Below are 22,493 nucleotides of genomic sequence, written 5' to 3'. Positions count from 1 at the left end.
TGCCAAAACAAGTGAATTTTATTTACACAAGTAAGCAAAAATTAAACAAACACATGTGAATTGCAACAGGTTTAAATATAATCATTACATACATAAGTATGCTGTATACCAAACTTACATAGTTTGTGTCGAAACTCAAAACCAAGTGAAATGACTCACAGAAACAGTATAAGTGGATCTGTACAACATTTAGAATAAATAAATTAAAATATGTCAAAGTACAACTATCAGCATTGAATAAACTTCATAATGGAAACATTTCAATCTCTGTATGGCCCAACAACCTTTGACACCTTTCTAAGATTTAAGAGCCATTTACAACTGAATAAAAGCAGTGAAATGGAAGAAATCACAAGGCGACAGGTTAGTGTAATACAAACAATACTTTAATTTGTTAAAGGATGTAGTGCCTTCTTTGCAGTTTAATTCTGCACTCCTCACTAACAACTGTGCACTGCTTTAATATGTTTAGATAGTTATTCAAAGTGACAAAGTGAGTATAAGTGATTCTAAGTACCGTATTTTATTAACACTGGTTAAGAAGAGATTATATACAACATAAATCTAAGATGTCGCTGACTTTGTTTTAGACCAGGTCATAAGAACACTATAGTACACATGAGCTTGAAACAATCAGTAAATCATGTAAAATGTTGTATTTACTGTTTTCTAGAATTTTTTTTAAAAGCAGAAGAACTTCACCTGCAGAACGGTTTCTTGTAAGCAATAGTTTGCTGTTGCTATACATTGAATTCTGCAAAACCTTGATGTCTAGATGTACTGAATGCATTTTATTCCCACTACAACCATACTGAATAGCATTGTTTTCATTTTAAAGTTTTATGTGCATCCACACATGTTTATGAGCAGTTTTCTTTGAAACCTCGTCAGACATTTGAGATCCCACAAAGTGACAATGTGCTAGTAAGGGGAAGGGCATGAAAGCCATTGGCTGCAAGCCTATGACCCATGTGACAGCAAATCCTATTGACTGTTCTTTAATCTTAAAAAAACAAAAAAATAGTAACTCCAAATATGGTTTTTGGATGACTGATATTAAACAAGTTATTCCATTGTCCTACTCCTTTTGACAAAAATCTTGATTGTTAACACAATAATTAGAAATATGTATGTGCCATGATCTGAATATCAGTCAATCAGGCCTAAAGAGATAATACGCGGTCCAGTTTATTTGAGGACCTTCAGATTTTGCTGAGTTCTATCTGTAAATCAGCGAAACAGTTTGGCACATCATCTTCAATATTGGCACCTTTAAATAGCTTAATTTTGACACAGGTCTGAAATTACTCTCAGGCTCATTTATAATATTACAAAAAAAAACTACACTTGAAATCAATACTATATTAATCAAAGGTTTCATGTGTCCTGTTTACATTCAGGCGTGCTCAAATAGACAAACCACTGTATTAGAAGAAGAAAAATCTGGAGGCAGTGCTTGAGAATATTTTGAAATATTCACTGTTATGCTTTCACTCAGCAAATATGTTTTGACTGGTTCATATCCTATTTTCTAAACTTTTATGTATATATATCTTTTGAGCTTGCAATTAATTTCCTTCAGTCTACATGATGGAGTCATAGGAAGTTCTGCTGTATGGTTAAATCAACTAGAAGGTATAATTTCTATGTTGTTCTCATTAATACATACTTTTCTTTTTCTACAGCCCCTTGTACAGTGGTAGTGGTAACCTGTCATAAATGACAATACTTAGTGCAGTTTCAACTGTGAAGAAGTAAGAATAAAGGAATGTTAAAAGATGTTTTCTGAACGCTAGCTCACGTATGCATCTACACAAAAAATGTTCTTTGTAACACTGAATAATCTGAAGGACTAATTGATTGTAAACTACTGTAGACAGAATTGACATAGATGGCAGTTGCTCATAGTGTAGTAGAAAAAGCTGTTATGATGAGAAACTACTTAAATTTGATGATAGCACTGTAAACCGTTTCACTATCGATGGCATTTCCAACAAAGATTGTAGCGAACATCAGAAACTGAGGATGTCAGCAAATCAACCACCTACCCAAAGCAACAAATGACTAAAAAAAAATCAGAATAATCAATATTGTCTTCTGTCTAAACATCATTAAACTGGGGTTAGAAAGTAAAAACTGAAAAGATGTCTTGCATAAGGACATTATTGATGTCTAAATGTATGAAAAGTAGTTGTGATTCATCCAATCTGCTATCCAATCCTGACTTTCAACACGTTTGTTTAGGTCAAAATTTGGATGAGGCATATGAGCTAAAAAGTTCAAAACACATTTTATTGTGTCAAAAAAAGAGAAGAACTGGAAAAATCAGAACAAAGATGTTCATGCCCACCCAGTGTTTGAGGGGTTGGGGGTTGGGGGGGGGTGCTTGAAACCTTTCCTTTGACTTTCAGATATAGGCGATTAGGAAGGTGGTGTCATGGCTAATTACCACCGCTACAATCATCCAAATGTGTGTGTGGAGATGCAATGTTTAATTCTTAATCTCTAGGATAGAAGGATTGTGATCAAGAATAGCCAGAATAATTTTGTCCATATATTGCCTCAAACGCAGGTTGATCTCTTCCTGTTCTTTTAGAGCATCAACAAGCTGAAAGAGAAACAAGAGAAAAAACTCAAATGATTGAATTCCAACAAACAAAAAATAAAACCTCTCCATCCATCAGACTAACCTCATCTCTCGAAGCATTGTCAATCTCAGCAGCAAGGCATTGGGCCTTGGTGTGGCAGGAAAAAAGGTTCTTAGCCTCATACAAACTCAGACTCAGAATCTGAGCGTTAAGGTCATCGTTCTGGTCTCTGAGCTTAAAGTTCTCCTGGAAAAAGTTCACAGACAAAGTGTTCTATAATGAATTCTGCATGAAAATTGTAATAAAAAAAACTTTTATCCGTATTTTTTTATTTTTTTTGTTAAGCCTGTTTATGCCTATATTAACAGGTGTGTTCACTGATTCAAAGGTAAGTAGACAAGCCTCTGTATGACTCTTCACACCTTGCTAGAGATGAGCACTGAAACCCAGTATCAAAACGGCCCCGGGGCCACGTTGGACAGTCCTCGCCGACCGACAAGCTTTAGCCTTCATGGCTCTCCTAATGGTATTTTTAATGTCATATACAATTTTTCAGGGAGGCTCCAACCCAAACAACATTGGTTTGCCAATCTTCTACACCTTAAGAAACATACATACCTAGGGGACTGGTGGGAGGGACTAACGTTCTGCTCTCACATGTTCGCCTCGCTTACTTTCATCAACACTGTTGCCAACTATTTAGCAACTTTTCAGACCCCGCTAGCGAATTTTGTATTCAAAAGTGACAAGCAAAAACATTTAACAGTTTTTTTTCTGTGTTGTTTGAGACATTGGCAACAAGTAAAAGCACCAATCGCTCTGAGTTTATCGTCTCTTCAGTAAACAGTGAGTGCAGGTGTGAGCCCCTCCCGATTCAAAAGTTCTGACAGGAGGTCAGTCAGTCAGTCGTGCTGCTTTGGTGAGAGAGACCGACTCGTCTGTTTCCTATTGAAAATGAGTCACGCATGAGCAAAGCTTTCACTAGATTACAAAGAAATCAAGCCGACCTCCACTTCGAAAACGACCGTCAAGCCAGCCCTCACTGGGTTTTATGGGTCAAGTATACATCATGAGGCTTGGACCTTTCAAAATAAAAGCGATAGTAGAGTCAGTCATTCTTACCCCTGTGTTCTAAGAATGTTTCTTATGTCCTTCTGTGAATATGGATATATGAGAATGATCTTAATGTTTTAATTATTTTAGTTACAGTTTCACGTGGTTAATTGGATGCTCATTATTTCAGAATGGCCATTTATTTTACCCATGTTTCCATGGTTAATAAACTGAAACTGTTTCCAGTGAATACTTTCACTTTAGGATGACAATAGAACATCTACAGATGTTGCTCACCAAAGGTCATCAAGCTCTGATGTGGAATTACAAAATTAAAGCCTCTCAAAATCTCTAGTTTTGGTCACTTTTACCTACGTTGCTGTCAATATTGCTACAAAACTCCTTGTTTCCAGCCTATAATTTTCCTTTAGAGTGAAAGAACACCCCTAGTTGCTTCTCATCAAAGTCTTCTCATTAAGATCTGAAGTCGAATTTCAAAATAAAAAAAATAAAAAAATAAAAATCTCCCTTCCAAATCACTTTTATCTGAGCTCACTTTTGTCAATATTTGCTGTCAATATTGCTAAAAAAGAAGCCTGTGTTTCCAGTTAATGATTTCACTTCAGGGTGAGAATACACCCCTAGATGCTTCTCAGCAACCGTCATCAAGATCTGATGTGAAATTTCAAAATAAAATTGTTAGAGATTATGAGATTACAGAGACTGGACTGCAAAATAGGTTACCATGAAAATTACAGATAGACTCTGGAGGCACAGAGTCTGGCTGACATACTTTTATGTCAGTGATTAGGGGGAAACGTGTCAGCTAGGACACATCTGCATTATAGTATGAGCTTCTCCACCAATGTGATGAATGGAACACTGATATCATACTGGGCACACCCCTGAGTGGGTGTACACAATGGGTCCAACTTAAGGTGACCGCAGCAGGTCTATTATCTAACAAAACTCTAGATTTGGTCACTTTCATCTATCACTTTTATTTATCAAACAGAATCATCCATCCATCCATTTTCCAAACCGCTTAATCCCTCATGGGGTCGCGGGGGTTGCTGGTGCCTATTTCCAGCGTTCACTGGGCGAGAGGCAGGGTACACCCTGGACAGGTCGCCAGTCTCAAACAGAATCAAACAAGCTAATTTTAAGTAAGTTTTGTTTTTATTTAACTTTGGATAAATCAGCTTAATGATTTCACAGACTGGTTCTACTTCTGACTAATACTAAACATCCTTCACGTTCCACACACTGAACACTTTGTAATCTGATGTGGTGTGGGATTTCAGAATAAAACCATATGACAAAAGCTAACCAATCATCACAATGTTTTCTATTACTATCAAATTAATAAAGTTAATTTGTGTTTGAAAATGAAAGCTTTACCAACATGTTATTTGATCAAATTTACACATCAATTCACAGAGATTTTGAAAGGCTATTAGTTTGAAATTCCACATCAGATCTTGATGAACTTTGGTGAGCAGCATCTAGGGGATATCTACTATCACCCCAAAGTGAAATCATAGACTGGAAACAGAGTGTTTTCTTTTAGCAACTTAGATAAAAGTGACCAAATTTACAGATTTGAGAGGCTTTAATTTTGAAATTCCACATCATAGCTTGATGATTTTCGGTGACCAACATATAGGGATGTTCTACTATCACGCTAAAGTGAAATCAGTAACTGGAAAAAGGCAGTTGTCTAGCAATATTGATAGCAACTTAGATAAAAGTGACTGTACATAGAGATTTTGAGAGGCTTTAACTTTGAAATTCCACATCAGATCTTAATGACCTTTGGTGTGCAACATCTAGAGGTGTTCTATTGTCATCCTAAACTGAAAGTATTCACTGGAAACAGTTTTGGTTTATAACCATGGAAACTTAAGTAAAATAAATGGCCATTCTGAAATAAGGAGCATCAATTAACCATGTGAAACAGTGACTAAAATAAAAAACAAACAAACATTGAAATCATTCTCATATATCCATATTCACAGAAGGACATAAGAAATATTTTTAGAACACAGGGGTAAGAATGATAACGCCACTATCGCTTTCATTTTAAAAGGTCCAAGCCAGCGTTGCTACCATTTTTCATGGTATATACATGACCTATAAAAACTCAGTGAGGGCTGGCTTGACGGTCGTTTTTCGAAGTGGAGGTTGGCGTGACTTCAGTTTACAAATCAGGATGTAAAAATATTACAAACATGATATTTAACGGGTAATGATATTCTTTTTTTCTCTGAAACTATTGCACTTAAATAGATTCCTCCCTGGAACTGATTCACATTTAGCCTCTGTCATTTATTCACCTCATCCACTGTGGCTGCCTGCTACCTTTTGGTTAAAATTCATAATCCAAAAAAAAAAATAAAATAAAAAATACAAATGTAGTTTGGATTTAGGTAAAATATTTAATACTTTAGTTTTGAGCATATTTAGAGTGTTTTTAATTAGTTTCTGTCTTGTCAATGTTGATATTCCTCACTCCTGCAGCATACATTTTATTCAAGATAGTGTTTTAGCCTTTGTTTATAAAGTTATTTGCTTAAGTTATTTATTATTAAAGTTACTTACATAATGTTTTTATTGCTCTATTTCCATAAAAAATATTTAGTTTGTACTTTTATTTTTTTGATTTTGTTCCAAAATCAGTCAGTGATCATTATGTGTTTTCTTACCCTTTTGTTTGATTAAAAAAAATAAGTATCGATAATGGTACCGATAAAATACCGGATCAATAAGGAGTATGGTTAAGAGTAACAGTATCAATAAATCCTTAACGTTACCCTTCCCTACAACTTGTATTAAGTTTCCACCTAAGGGTTAGGTGAATTCTCCCCAGGCACCACACAGTGCCAGCCCACTTCTCTCTGGGATGGTTGGTCCTCAACCATCTTCACGCCCAGGTGAGGTCTTTACTGGGTTCACTGCAGCTTGCCAACCAGCCAGTCATCAGGGTGGAGGATGCCATCATTGTTCTGCGTAACTGAGCTCTGACCCACCTGGAGAAACCTTGGAGAACCATGAGGATCCTGTCTTTGATATCACCAGTGCTTTCAACACCGTCCAATCATGGCTTTTGAAGGACCTACTGTAGCAGTCGGGAGTGGACCACCACCTGTCCCAGTGGATGCTGGATTACTTCACTGGTCAACCGCAGTATGGGAGGACACCAGGCTGTGTCTCTGACAAGCTGGTCTGCAGTACAGGAGAACCAGCAGGGAACTGTGCTGACACCATATCTTTTCAACTGCTACACTTCCCCATCAGCTCCCCAGGTTGCCACCTTCAGAGGTTCTCTGATGACTCTGCCATAGGCGCTCTCATCACAGATGAGGACCACTTAGAGTACAGACAGTGGATAGAGGCCTGGTGCCAGCAGAACCATGTCAGGTTATATGCAGGGAAAACAACAGACCTGGTAGAGGACTTTTGCAGGCAGGGGCCTACCTCACTGATAACAGTTAACATCCAGGGAACTGATGTGGAGATAGTGGACTCTTTAAGTACCTGTGTGTACATCTGAACCATACACTGGACTGGAGTCACACCACGGATGCTCTTTACAGGAGGGGTCAGAGCAGACTCTACCTGCTGAGGAGCAGCAGGGGCGCTCCTGGGGACTTTCTTTAACTCTGTGGTGGCATCAACCATCTTCTGTGGTGTGATCTGTTGGAGCAGCAGCTTATCTGTAGTTGAGAGGAAGTGAGGGCTAGCCCTGGAGAGCTCTTTCTGTGACAGACCGCTGCATCCTAGATGCTAAAAGAAGATCTTCCACAGGTCATTCCTCACAGCTGCTGTGGGACTTTATAATCTCTGCTGCTCACAACAGATTCGGTAAGTGTTTACAACATGGTAATGGTTGTACAGGTTCTGATCTGAACAAAAATAATTTACAGTCCATTCGCACACTTTTTAGCTTCTCTTGGGAGTTTCTGTTTGTACAATTGTGCATAATTGCAGTTTATGCCTTTCTGTAATTCAGCTTTGTTTTTCTTCTATTTAACTTGAACATTTCATTTTCATTTCTTTTATTAATTGTGCAGTACTTTTCCCTTGCTTCTGCTTTACAGCTTAACTTTAAGTGTAACTTTTTTTATTCACATTATTTAATCTTGTTTGTAAGTCTGGTGTCTTTTACCACTGTCACAACCTAAGTTCCCCACCATGGGACAATAAAGGTATTTCTATTTTTTCTGTAAAACATAATGACAATGTACCAATCAGAAGTGTTTTACTGTGCTGTTCTGACATTATATGACACTGACACTATTTTGGAGTCCTCACACACCATTCAAGACACCATTCTGTAACATGTTCAATGATTTGATACAATGATTGTGGATGAGTAACAGATGAGGTGAGTATATTACTGTATCCTCTCATGCCTCCCTTAATGTGATGTAACATTAGATTTATTTGACTTTTAAGTTTAAAGAACAAATTTGAAAGTTTATAGAATTTGTTTTTTTTTTGCTAGAAGTCAAATTAGAAAGATGACATGTGACTGTGTTAGTAAAAGTAGGCATAAAGGCTAACAGGATGACTAACAGGATAACATTTTGGTACTTAAAGGGCAGAAAAAAGGTAGGTTTATTTTAAACAAGGCAGAGTGTTTTCTGTTTCTGGACCTGTTTCAGTCTCTTGACTTCATGTTCCATTTCTGTCTCTCTGTTCTTGGCATTATATTCAGACAGCCCTTTGCCCTTCCCAGGATGTTCCATTTCCAACTTGAACAACTGCAGATGGTCCAACTCCCGGCGAAGATCGTCTATCAACTGCAAAGAGAAGACACAAAGTCTTAGGCAAATTTTACTTTTTTGGGTCAATTTTTATCAAACTGAATCAAAAAATATTTTATTCATGCCAAAAGTGCTATAAAGTACAAGCTATTTGCCAATCAAATCTCTGTTTGCTGTTATGGATACAAAGCAGAGAGGCTGGAGTTGGAGATATGATCCTGCAGCACATTTCAGTCAGACACATAGGGCCTGATCTTCAAAGATTCCAAATAAGGAGAGCTAAGTTGCATCCATAGAAAGAAAACTGTGAAAGCAAAACGTGGCCGTGTTGCACTTGATCTTCAAAGATCGCGTCCACAGTGGATAAAGAGTACAAAACAGCTTTGGTCCGCCCCATTTCACTGAGTAAATGATATGTGCTACTGGCACTTTGGGAGCTGCTGTCAAAGAATGAGGACGATCAGATCCTTCACATATTTTCTCCAGACACCCAGGACACATAAAACCGTTTTTTTTTTTACCTTTTCTTGGAGACAATATTAATTATTGTTGAAAAAATATATAGAAAATGGTTGTTTTGTTAGCAGAAGTTCCGCAAAACAGAAGAATTTTTTTTATTTTATGTCTGAGATTAATAAGAAAATATTACAGCTGACAATTCAGATTTATCCCTGTTTATCATTATTCTACCAGTTTGTGTATCAGTGACGGAGGTCATGTCAGAGCTTCTCCAGCCCCGTTGACTGAAAACCTCCCTCCAGTCATTGGAGGTAGGATAATAACAATAACTTCTTTTTTTTTTTAAATAATAACATAAATAGATCTGTCCTAGGTTTACCCAGCGGCCTCTCCCACATTGACCGCTGGAGATAGGCACCAGCCACTCGTTTAAATCTGGAGGTAAAGTGTGGAACTACTTCAGTGCAGTGTGTAGGCTGTGTTTACTTCCTGGTTCCTCAGACAATCTTATGATATTTCCTAGGGTTCCCAGCACAGAGAGTAGCATTTGGTATTTTATCTTGCCAAAAGAGCAGCAGCCTGCTAACATGGAAACCAGTAAGAAAAGCCCAGCAGAAAGAGAACATCATATACCTATCCAGTGTAAGATAAAATTCACAACAGCAACACACCATTTAAAAACGGCACATTAGATTGTTGTGATTGGCAACAGCTGGGTTTACCTCCAGCAACACTTCACAACACCTGCTTTAGGCAAAATATTACAAATCAAGGAAGCCCCAAAATTGTTTAATATAAAATAACTGTGCTTCGATCACTGAAGTTCCCTGCAAACCTGCACGGGTAATCATGGAGAGCAATGACTAGAACTATGGTTCTCTACGAGACACAGTCTGTCCACTGCAGGAACACTAAGAGCTTAAAGCACTGATTTGGCTGGAGGTCTGAGCTGCAGTAGCTCACCTTACTGCGATGATAAAGAGGAATATATAGTAGCAGTTTGTAAACCAATATGATGTATCACTGTAAACCTCTAAATCCCAATTACCCTGAATAAAGTGTTGTTTTGGCCACATGGAGCGATATGGCGGCGTATGGTGCCACTAATTTAGACACAGAGCATTCACCTACTATATTTGTAAATTTTTCTCTGTTATTCCTGGACGCATTTGAATTATTTAAAAAGTGACAGTGAGCAAAATAAAATTTCAGGCTGATTCCATGTTCTGTCTCTCTACTCTCTTCCTCTGTCAGCTATTACCTACAGGGCAGCTGCACAAAGCCTGACAGCTTGACAGGTTTCAAGATTAGATAGCCTACATAATGATGATTAGACACAATGCGTGCAAGGAACTTGCAGTTTTAGTACATTTTTTATGTCTGTCTGGATCTTTCTTTTCTGTTGGGAAACTGTGAACGGAGGTTTACGACAGCATTTCTTCTTTCCGTTATTGGGTGAACTCATTGGAGCCTTGCAATCGTGTTTATTCCACCACCATTCAAGTTTATAAAGTCCATATTAGAGCAATTGAACATGGCACAAAGTATACGGGTGATTGTATGGCACGTATATTAAGGCTTTTAAGGCCTTAAAACCAACTTCTAGGAGCCTTATGTTCATGTCTGCTACCTGCACACAAATTACCGTGACAGCGGGGTTTGTTTGGTAGCCAAAATTTTGTAATTCGTATGATTCACACTCCCAAAAGCATCATTGGAATTACGAAGGAGGGAGTTATGGATAACTTATGGACCCACTTTTGTAGAATGACCACACGTCCCAGAATAACAAGTACAGTCGATCTATCTGTTTAAAATTTACCCAGATTTGTACGGAATTTTGATCGGAATTTTTGTAAATTTGCTGTGCCCTCAAAATAACTAAAAATAACTCAACAGAGCCATTGAAGACTAAACTGCTGGCAACACAAGTATTGATTGATCATATAATCAATAAAAAAATCTGTGATTATAAAAACTACATTAAGATTGATCTGATAAAGACACAAACAATCAATGATACAAACAATCACACGCGCAAACACACACACACACACACACACACACACACACACACACACACACACACACACACACACACACACACACACACACACACACACACCTCCCTCCCCCCCCAAATGGAAAATAGTAATAGAATAGAGTAGCAGCAAAAATCTTTCCAGCTGCATAGCATCTAAAATCAACAATTCAACCACATATAAAACAATATGAAAAGAACACATCACAACAAATGTCACAGAGCTACTTCAATAATCTGTCAACTTGGTTGCACTATTCATTTAAGGTAACCAATGGTAGAGAAAATGGGCCTCACCTCCTGCATTGCCTCTTTTTCCTTCTGAAACTCATGGCGGTTGTGCCAGAGCTTATCCATTATCTTTCTATATAGGTCCACCTCATCTTTCAGCCTTAGACTAGTGTCCTCCAGTTTGTCCGTCATCCTTTGCTTTTCCTGCATAGTGAAAAGGGAATAAGGAAGGCTGAAAGTAGCATAAGGAAATGACTGTTATCTATCTGAAGCAGACCATCAGTATTTGATCAAATCAGGGAAACTTTAAAAGACAGGCAACAAGTAATGTTATAGAACACAGAGATGTTTACAATACATTTTTACAAGTCTAAGTCAAATCTCTAGTCACTGAGGGCCAGGTCCAAATCAAATATCAAGTCTTTAACCTGAATTTACAGTCAAGCCTCCAATGTCTGAAATAAAAATTTTCTCAACAAATCCTTGATATCCAGGTCACCTCTAACTCTAGGAATCCTGTAATGTTTGTTCTTAGGCCTAAATCATCACATGAGCACTTTATAATTACCTTTTAATCTATTAATTGTCATGAACAATTACAACTTAATATTTTTACGTTTAATTCAGTATGTGAAACATCTGTGAAATTCTGCTTTACATTGTTTTCAAAATTGATCAAGTGTAATGTTCATCTGTTTAGAATAACTTAATAGCCATTCATACTCTAAGAAATTTATAGAAAGAGATTAAACCCTGTTAATGTTGAATTTCTGAATCAATCAATGTTTTTTTTGGCTTTGTAAGAACTAAGTCAACATCTGTTTTCTTATCATCCACTCCTTCATTATATAATGTACTAAATAAGGTTTGGAGAGTTGTTTTATTTTTGCTCTGACATGGATAATTTAAAATAATAATGGAAAACCCTTTTGTAAATCTACATTTAAATAGTTTGTTCTCGATTCTAGAAAGAAAAGATGTTCAAATGTATGGAACAAATGATCAGCCTCTAGACCATGAGCAGCACCACGCAACTGACTGGCCCCATTGGATGTCTACTGTTCATGAGAACAACAGTAAAATAAGAGGTTGTGTCTGGGAAAAGAAAATTAGCTTAGGATAAAACTATTTAAATATTGTTTATTTAATTTAATTGTGTTTGGACTTTCTGTATATTGTTTTACTTATTGAGTGCTAATAGGCAACTGAGCCATGTTGCAACTAAATTTGTTTTGGGATATACTTTTTAAGTTGTGAACAAAAGTTTTGTCTTTTATTACCAGGCCATCATATGACAACCTTTAACAATTACAATACATTACGAGGATTTAAAAGCAAATGAATAAAAATGGGTCTTAAGAGGCCCCTTAAAATTATCTAAGGCAGCCTTGAGCACACCTAATATGAGAAGGCAAATTATTCCAAAGGCTAGGAGCCACGACACACAAGGCATGCCTTGGAAGAGAAGGCTATTGCCTTTACTCTTAAGTCTGGATTGAGTAACATCTAGTAAATTCTGATTGTTTGACCTCAAACATCTTGCTGGTGTATGGGGGTGCAACAGACCTTGCAAATAAGGTGGCCTCCACATTGGGCACTAATCACGCCCAGTGTGGAGGCCACAAAAAAGACCATCAAAACATTCTCAGGATGGAAGTTTGGTGCACATACCGTATTTTTGGACTATAATGCGCACTTAAAATCCTTAAATTTTCTCACAAATTGAGAAAATTTAACGGTGCACCTTATATATGATTACTGTTGTGCTTACTCACCAATTTTATGTGGTACAAAGTGCTAAAAAATCTGTTAAAATGTGCAAGTACAACTTTGGTAAGCAACAAAGCTGCTCAATGGACATTCGTGGCATTACGGTAAACTGTGTCTGATTGGACCCCTGAGCTGTCTACAAGACTGCCTGACTGTAATATTGAAACTAGAAGTTCATTTATGTAAATGAGTCCTCGCCCAGAGTACGCACTAGCAACAATAAACAAGGTAAGTTACAGTAATTCAGTATGTAAGTTCTGTTTATTTTGGCCTTATGTTAGAAACAGGGCAGTGTAGTCCAACTACTCTGTCCTCCCGACAGAGATGTATAGCTCTCCCTCTCAGGAGAGAGCAGTGTTAAGGAGGAAACACAACGGATTTGTTGCAAAGCGCAGCAAAGCAGCATACGCATGTCCTATGCTTAGATTACCTTTTCATTTTAATCAGTCAACAAATGTACACCAGAAGCATAACGCTACACGACTGCTAAATTAGACTGAAGTTCAAATTTGAGACGCGTATATGCTCCTGTTTGGCAGGAGCATATACGCAGGAAAATATCCTGTGTCAAAATTCACTTCTGGAAGTATCCCAAAATAAGAGTAATCGAAAAGAAAGCGCCTTGGATGATTTTGTTGTGACAAGCTAACAAAAATATGTGATTTCTAATTAGATATGGTCCAGACACTGACTTTTACGAGATCAAAACATAGGATATATTAGTGATAATTTAATTTAATACCTTATCCATATATTACTGATAATTTGTCTTTCTTTAATTATTTACCCATGACACGGCAAGGAAAATTTATTTGTATAGCACATTTCAGTACAGAGACAATGCAAAGTGCTTTACATGATTAAAATGATTAATGACAAAAGTGCTTCTCTCCGCAGAATCATGCAGCTGCGTGCTTTGCACCATCTGGTGTAAATTTACACTTTTAAAAACACACCCGTAAGCTGCGCCACTTACGTTACGCGGCCAGTGTATTTCCTCGTTAAGGTGACCAGATTTGATTTCTCTAATGAAAACTGGCGACGTCTCTGAATTAGTTGAGCACAGAATATCTGCCTGGGGGTTGGTTTGTGTTGTGTGAACTGAAACGTGGTGGGGTGGGGGGGCTTGGGGGCAGGAAAGGTGCTTTTGGCAAAGCTCTACTATGTCGGGTTGCAGCAGGACCGGGTAGTTACCTCTTGTTGCACTGAACTTTTTCACTCCATCATGATACACTGAAATCTGAGACATTTCCGGGGACAGTTTTGCTGGGGACAGCCTGGTCCTCCAAAATGGGGTCTGTGATGTCACTGCTTTTTTTTATTGGTTAGGCAATTGATTTCAGTTTTATTATCTGTTACTTATTCCTGCAGTTTATTAGTTTTGCTTATTCCTTTAATTTTTTTCTTTAAGGCTGGTTCACACGGCAGGATTTTTAGCCCGATTTTTCCCCCGATCTCAGCCTTGTGAAAGGTGCTGATTATTGGCAGGTCACTTAGATTATCTTAAGAGATATTCCTGCTGTGTGTGGTGGAACGTTGGGACCGCTCCGACCTGAAATCGGGGATATTCAACATGTTGAATTGTCTAGCTCTGATGTCCTAGCGTGTGTGGTGTCCCCCAAGGACAAACAAGCAAGCATCCCGTTGAATGTGACGTGTAGCCAGTCAGAAAGCCAGGTGAGGGATTCCCCGAGAGAAAAAAAACACAACTCACCTTCCCGTCTGTTATCTGAAGTGTCCTGAGTAAAATCTGTTCATGTGTGGTGTGTTGAGCTTGCCATCTGACTGGACACCACATACTGTATGACCAAACATGTTTTATCTAGGATTTTTTATTACGTATGGTGTTTCTCAGGCTTTTAAAATCGACCAACTATTTTCAAATCCTGCCATGTGAACCAGCTTTTAGTAAGCCTTTAGTTTAGTTGAATGTTACTAGCTTAGTTAAAGAGTTTGTTGACAAAAGTAATTTAAGTGGAAGTTTAAATATTTTATTAATAAATTCTTGTATTTGGAGAGACGTTGTTTGTGTATAATCTGTAAATGTGTGCAGTACTAGCTGTTTGAGAATGCCAGTGCATACGTTCACTTCCTCATCCATTGTTCTATAATACAACACCTCACCTGGCAAGTATTTAAAAAACAACCGACAGAGACTAAGAGCTGTTTGACTGTTAATTCCTGATGCTCATGTGGTGCCCCTATTTGGTCATTTTGATTAGAATTTGTAAGTTTGTTAATAGTTGATTTTGGTACTTATTAAAAGTTATTCAGAGCCAAACCTTTTGTTGCACAACAAACTTTATGAGAGTTCAGTATGACAATGAACATCTTTGGCAGCATTGAAAAAATAGAGAATAATTCAAAGCACCATGCATAACGTGTAACATAAGGTAAAGTGCAATGTAACATATGATAACAATAATAATTTTTAGTCCCCACTCTATTTCATTACACAGCTTTGGCTTGTGTTTTGATGACAATAATGTAGTCTTCACAGGTAAAGAAGCAGGAAAGATCTTTATTAATGAGTGTTGTCATATTAATGAGTCTTAACGAAAATTTCGATTTTCATGGGTTTTGTTGACACTAAACACAGAGTGATCCCGTAATCAGTTTGGCTCACCTGGTCCAGTTTCTCAGACTGAGACTTGAGCCTGCTCACATTTATTGTCATCTCTCCATTCTCTTCCTCTAAGTGCTGGACCCTGCGGAAAAGTTTGCACAGAAATAAAAATACCTTATTTTAGTTTGATGTTACATACTATTTTGTATATGTAACAACATATACAACAGAAGAAGATCAGAAAAAATTAGGTTATAAAAAGTTTGTCTACATATTCATGGGGTGGAGAGAAGCATAAGCTTCTAGTGACCCACCAGTGGGTCACTAATCCCCCCATGGGTTTATGATCTGATCAAGAATAATTTACACTGTCTCTCAGATGCTGATGTCCATTTGCACACATTTCTCTGGGGTTTTTTCTTGCACAATTATGCCTATGCCATAGGTTTCTCACAGTGTTCTGTAAACTGGCTGCTGCTTTTTCCGCCATTTAACTTGAATATTACATTTTTATGCAATGTACCTTTACCTGAATATGCCATATTATCAATTAATAATTGCACAATATATTTTTTCCATATTTCTGGTAAGTTAATTATCTTCTGCTTTAGAACTTAAATTTAAATGACCTTTTTAAATTCATATTACTTAATCTAGTGAATAATTCTGGTGTATCCTGTCTACACGTCTGCCACTGTCACGCCCAAATTTCCCCATTGTGGGACCATGAAGGTATTTCTCTTGTATTTCCTTCCAATATTGTTTTTAGTATTTATAAATAATATATGAGACATTATATTTACACACAGGCAACAGTACTACAACTGATAAAAGCAACTTAATGTTTAATGTTGATTGAAAGCTGGGTCATTTGAATTTCTTTCAGTATTGTGGTATTTCCTTCTATACATCCGTCTTAGTATCAAAGAAGTGTTTTTTGGGAAGAAAACAAAATATACTTTAGCACCCCTGAGCTATAACACAGAGACCCACGCTTATTTTGTAATGTTCTAAATTGTTTATGAAGACATATATTTATTGTAATTATTTGGTTAAAAGAAATGACCACTGGGTGGTGCAATGGTTCATTGGCTGGGAAAAACAGGCAGTCAATCCCAGAGGCAAACAAAATCTGATCAAGCCCATAGACATACAACCTTGTAATCATTTCTCTGTCATATTTAGAATAAACTGTTAAGATAAAATCTGAAATTGAGTCATCCACAGAGGGTTTTTTATTTTAGTGAGCCGCACAGAGGAAATAATTGAACTCAAGGGGAAGACGCCCCATGGACTAGAGCGGCCTATTGGAGCTGACGGGTCACTCACGCGACCCCAGTGCATTTATTTGCACTGTGCAAGCTGTTTATCCAACTAAAACAAATCATAACTCCCTGAATTTTTACCTACTTTTCACGTGGTTTGGTTTGTTACAAATAGCAGAGATGTGGTATGAAACAGAATGCCGTCACACTTTTTTCCCCCAAAAAAATAAATACACTTCTTTGACACTAAGACGGAAGCATAGAAGGAACTACAAGACTGAAAGAATTTCAAAAGTCCCACCTTTTAAACGCATCATGTACACAAGGATCTGTGAAGGTCCTGGAAGCGTGAATTGAGTCCCAATACACTCCATGCACTTGTAACGTGATCTGTGCGTAGCATCAGCTTTGTCCGTGTGTAACAGGTGAGTCATGCACATGTATTTAAGGATTTGTATTCATATGAGTTGTTTGTGTGTGTGTGTGCGTGTGTGTGTGTGTGTGTGTGTGTGTGTGTGTGTGTGTGTGTGTGTGTGTGTGTGTGTGTGTGTGTGTGTGTGTGTGTGTGTGTGTGTGTGTGTGTGTGTGTGCGTGTAATTTTATTTTGGACTCGTAATTTCTTTATATTTGTATGTGCGTTTGAGCACACATTTACAAATACCCAAAGTTTTGCACAGAATGCTTTAAAGGGTTTACAAATGATGTTTTACACATATAAGTACCCAAATATACACACAAACAGGTTTACACAACTTACAAATGTATTATTACAGACGCATGCATATATTGAGTCTATTTTCTCTCCATACATTAATGTCGATTTAATGGTGTTTCGTGTAACTTTAGGATTAATCCTCAAACTAAAATCAACACGACCAGGACTTAAAAATTCTTGAAGAAAAGTTGTCACTCCTTTATTCTATTTGTGTGCAGAGCTTGCTGTTAAAACAATGCCAGGGCTCAAATCACCCTTTCAACTATTGTCCTAATATTAGATGTTTGGGCTGATATTCACTAGACAATCCCTAACAGACCGAGAGTTACTTATTAAACATTAAATAACTCAAAAACTATGCGTAATTGCACAAGAACTATTTCAATATTTAACCCATTCATCTGTATTTTGAGCTCTATATTCAGTCTACAGTTTACATTTAACATTATTTTAGTTTTTTTTCCAGATTTGAGAACAATTTATTTTTATTTTGATTTATTTATTTTCAGCTGTTAGTGTCATGATTTGTGCCTGACTGCTGTGTGCACCCTGCCATGTCTCTGTGTACTGCTGTAATCATCCGCATGTCTTGCACCTGTGTCTTACTTCGCTGCTCCACTTCAATCAGCTTTATGCTTTGTACTTGCTTCCAAGACTACTTAAAAGGTACACTTTAAAAATAAAAAACTTCAATGAATTGCTTTAGTTGATAACAAGTAATCAAATTAAGCTTATCCAACTTATTTTATTTAGTTCATAAATTGTCATGATAAACCAACCTAAATAAAATAAACGTTTAATTACTTGCCACCAGTTGAAGCAATTCATTGAAGTTTCAATATTATCGTTTTACAGTGTAACTCACCCCAAATCATTTTTTTTGCCAATAAACTGTATACATAGGTGTTCTTTCTACATATCCTCGTCATTATTTTGTTGTAATCCTGATGCATCTAATACCATGTGTGACGCCATCCTCAAGTTGAACGATTTTGTGACGTCACCCAGAATAACTGATATTGGTGGTTCTGCCACTGTGGGGTATAAAAGTGGCTCTGTCTTGTGCCTCCATTGCAAGTTGGAGTTTGAATAGTGACTTTTGTGGTCCTGTCAATTTTTCAGGTTAGCAATTTATCACCATTCATTTTTTTTGTTTTTTTTTTAGCATTTATTTACTAGTAGACCAGACCATGCCCAGCCCTCAAGACTGCACCTTTCCTGGTCCACTGGGCATCGCCCGCTCTTGGGCACAGTTTTCATGTATGAGTAAGTGACCATCTTTGGATGGCAAAAACGGGGCTGCAATACAGCTGGAACCACCAGGTCCTCTGACCACCACCAGTAGGCAAATTGGCTTGCCCAATGACACAATGACTGAGACAGTCAAAGCAGGGGATCAAACCAGCAATCTAATAACTGCAGCATCCTCATCAGCCTGGTGTAGACCGTTGAAAAAAGACACCTTATACATCATTGGAAATACCACTGACACAGACCTGAAAAAGTATATTAAAAGTTTCCTCTGGATGCTCTTGGTTAAAATGAACTTCTTATAAAAGTTTTTTGGGCAATACCTCAGTTTCATCTTCAACATGTTTGTAAATTACCTGCAGCAGAGCAGGTCTATCTCTGTGTTTCTGTCTCTTTCCATCTTGCTGTATGCCTCCCGATGTCTCTTCATCTCCTCTCCCAGAGTCTCTGTAGCCTTAGTCTCCACATCTTTGACCTGCTCTTCAAGCTCATGCACCCTGAGAGGTAAATATTTTTTTTCTTAATGAGGTTGCATTGAGAAAACAAATCTATTAATTCTATAGGTAAAACAGTGAATGGGATTATTGCAAAAGCATTGAATGTACACATAGAAAAAAAGTGAAATGATGGTGGAGATGAGGAAAATTCCCCAATTAATATATCATAGGTTCTGAAACAATACAACCATCATACAAATGTCAAACAACAAAGATCTAAATGTTAAAGGAGCAATAGGCAAAATTTCATTATTTTAGATTTTTTGAGCTATACAGATAAATAAATATAAATATTAAAAATGAAATCCTTCATATCTGAAGCATACCATACTTCTTTATTAAAACCACAACCTCAGCCCTGGAATATCGTGTGACCTTCATGCATTAACAGATAACAACTCTATAAATAAAACACAAAAACCTGATTATAATTATACTCAACTTCAATGAATCTGGAATTAAAATCCTAACTACAAAAAAGGGAACTTCAAAGCAGAAAGGCTTTAGGTGTATTTTTTATCTAAAGGTGTACATATTATATGAGCAGGCTACATTTAGTGGATCTAATCGCAGACACTCCAGGAGTCCTTTAATATTTCTTAATAAGTTTCCTTTTACCCCTTGTGAAAATCATCAAGTCATATAGTGAGCAGAACACACTGACCTAGCCAGGTAATCTTCTTAAATATTCACATTATGGTTAAATTTGTTTTATTGTATCTTTTTGGCTCTTTTCAGACTAACTGTCCCTCCGGACATTTTCCTAGGTTCATCTCAGCTTAGCATAACTAGATACCGTCAAATGATTATGTAATAGATGCCGTGTTTAATGTGGCCTTTTAATTCCCTGAAGCACTACATTTCCTCCATTAGCCTTAATAAAAATTCTGTCAGAAGCCTCCCTTAGAAAAGCACATCATATTTAATTCAATTTGATACACTTTTGATTAAAGCCAAAGCATACATTTAATTTGTTTATACATTTATCAAAATTAAAAGACAATGAGCCCTGCTCTTAATTTTTCACAACCTGTTAATCCTCTCCTGTATTGCTTCTCTAACTTTATTTTATGCCTCCCTTTAAATGGACTGGTTTGTGAATCATTCTTGTTACAAAAAAATCCTATTCTGTTATTCTTTATTTTACCTAAGGCTAAAATCAGTGATAGAATATCTGCTTTGTTTCTCTTTCTATTTGAAGTCTAATAATATTCTATGATTACAGTGTAATGGCCTCCAATTTGGTATTTCTACAGTTAACCGTTCGTCATGAATCTATTTTTAATCATAACCTCAATTTTATAGTGAAATATCGAGTCTTTACCTGAATACAGCCTCAACACTTCACGAACATTATTTGTCATACAGTTAACCAGATTAACCCTTATTTAGCGCTTATTGTCAGTTCTATTTACTTTTAACTAACCTGAATAATTTTTTTGGCAAACAATCTAAGTTGAGTTACTGCTTCACTAGAAATGTTCCTCCAAAAGGTTGGCTGTTTTGATGCGTATTTATCTTTTGCAAATATGCGCATACAAGGCAACGTGTGAGAAGGGATGGGGAAAGGGGGGCCGGGTTGCGGCTGGAGTGGAAGTAGAGAGGTGTGGTTTGTTATACATCTAGGTTTGGTCTATACAGTGCTCAACAACCCACCTAGTGGTGAAATTTTGCTTATTGCTCCTTTAAAACACGTGTTTCTGATAAAATAGTTTTGTAGTGATCTGACTCACTGAGGGAGAAGCTAAAAACACAACCATGTCCTAGATGTTTTTCCCCACCTGTGAACTAGGTGAGTGTTCTCCTGTTTGAGTTTAGACTTGAGGTCACTGTTGGCCAAACTGTCACTCTCCAACTCTGTCACCTTCTTCTCCAGATAACTGACCTAAGCGAGACAAGCAGAGGGAAGACCATTCATGTTGCATATTCAAATAAAGCAGGACAGTGTAAGTTTTAACTTCCAGGTTGTCAGGGTGCTGTGGTGGCTCTGGTTCTCCTCCTTCTCCCTCCCGCAGGTGGCTGCTGATGAGCGGGGAGGTGCTAAACACAGATGTTCAGCATTTTCGTGGTTGCGGGGACGGTTTAAAAGGAAACGGCTGTCAGCACATCCGCGCCAGAGTGTTAGCCATACGTGGTAGGAACCCAACGGCCAGCATCTCACGACATTACCTTCTCTCGCTAATCTTTGTTTCCTGTGTGTCCTAGGTTGGACAGCTCCGTATCCAGTTACGGAGCCCTGTTGCAATCTCTCAAGTCTCGAGCCGAGCCGGTCTCCCACTGGCCTGCTCCGCTCTCTCTGCGATCCCAAGCCGTCTCGTGATGCCCCGCCAGTCCCAGTACTCTACCAGCACGACACCCAGCTGCATGCCCCCACCGCCGCCACCACTGCTGCTGCCCTGCAGCCTGATCGGCCGAACCCTACCTACCCTCCACCGACCAGCCACTCCCTGCTTGGCGGCCTCCTGCCCCGCTGCAAGCTCCTGAAGACTCCTCCTCCCGGCCTCCGCAACACCCGCTCACTCTCCCCGGTGTTTCGCTCACTAAATACGGGATAAGCTTATAGTCTCGTCGGTTCCCTCGTTCGTTATTGCTTGTAGTAGTCCTCTTTCTCTGTTTGAGAGCATTCCACAATCCCTTTGCTCCCAGACGTCCCGAAGAAATTCCGCGTGTCACTTTCTTGTCTGTTGTAAATAAACTTACGTTAAACTGCCTGGTCTGCCTCCTCAGTGTAATCTGCATGTGGGTCAAAAAGCTTGGTACCATGACACAGGTTTAGCGCCCCTGAAGGCCATTGGCAGCACTGCACTGTCAAAATTAAACAGTCTCTCTCCGTGTTTTGGAATCTGATAGCAGACCACTTTAGACCAGAAGACTGAGTATGGAGGATCAGCCCTGCCATAACTCAAATACATACATAAATAAATAAATGACTCAATAAAATAAATACAGGGCAAAAAGGTAGCTAAAATATAAAATTGCGTGCCATTAAATGCAACAAAATAATAAATAGACATTTATTCAATAATTGATCAATTAATCAATATATATATATATATTGACCAATATATATTTCTATTTCAATATTTAACTGCCATATTTTATCTCTTTGCTTTATTGCACGTCGTTTATTTAAACCACTTATTTTTAGTCATCCATTTTTTTCAACTCTTTATTTACTCTCTGTGTTTTTGTGATTTTTTTTCCCCCTCCAACCTTTTTTCTTTCATATTTATTTACACACAGATATATTTAAAACTTTTTTTTCTCCTCAAAAATATTTTTTTTTCC

The 22,493-nt window shown here is 37.7% G+C and overlaps 1 protein-coding gene across 2 annotated transcripts in view; it reads right to left on the bottom strand.

Moving 5' to 3' along the window:
• rab11fip4a (RAB11 family interacting protein 4 (class II) a) overlaps positions 1 to 22,493 on the bottom strand; it is a 43,317-nt gene continuing 20,824 nt past the window's right edge. For both annotated transcript variants that reach the window (XM_036148602.1, XM_012880736.3), the window contains exons 9-15: positions 20,987 to 21,090; positions 19,065 to 19,205; positions 15,538 to 15,619; positions 11,208 to 11,345; positions 8,300 to 8,446; positions 2,691 to 2,834; positions 1 to 2,608 (exon numbers count right to left, since the gene is read on the bottom strand). In XM_036148602.1, coding sequence (XP_036004495.1) covers positions 2,492 to 2,608; positions 2,691 to 2,834; positions 8,300 to 8,446; positions 11,208 to 11,345; positions 15,538 to 15,619; positions 19,065 to 19,205; positions 20,987 to 21,090 — 873 coding nt within the window. In that variant the 3' untranslated portion in view covers positions 1 to 2,491. The remainder of the gene's footprint in view (positions 2,609 to 2,690; positions 2,835 to 8,299; positions 8,447 to 11,207; positions 11,346 to 15,537; positions 15,620 to 19,064; positions 19,206 to 20,986; positions 21,091 to 22,493) is intronic.

This window comes from Fundulus heteroclitus, chromosome 16 (genome assembly GCF_011125445.2).
Source record: "Fundulus heteroclitus isolate FHET01 chromosome 16, MU-UCD_Fhet_4.1, whole genome shotgun sequence".
NCBI classification, from domain to species: domain Eukaryota; kingdom Metazoa; phylum Chordata; class Actinopteri; order Cyprinodontiformes; family Fundulidae; genus Fundulus; species Fundulus heteroclitus.
The sequence above is the reverse complement of the archived record's forward strand: the minus strand, read 5'-3'. Positions and strand labels throughout refer to the sequence as shown.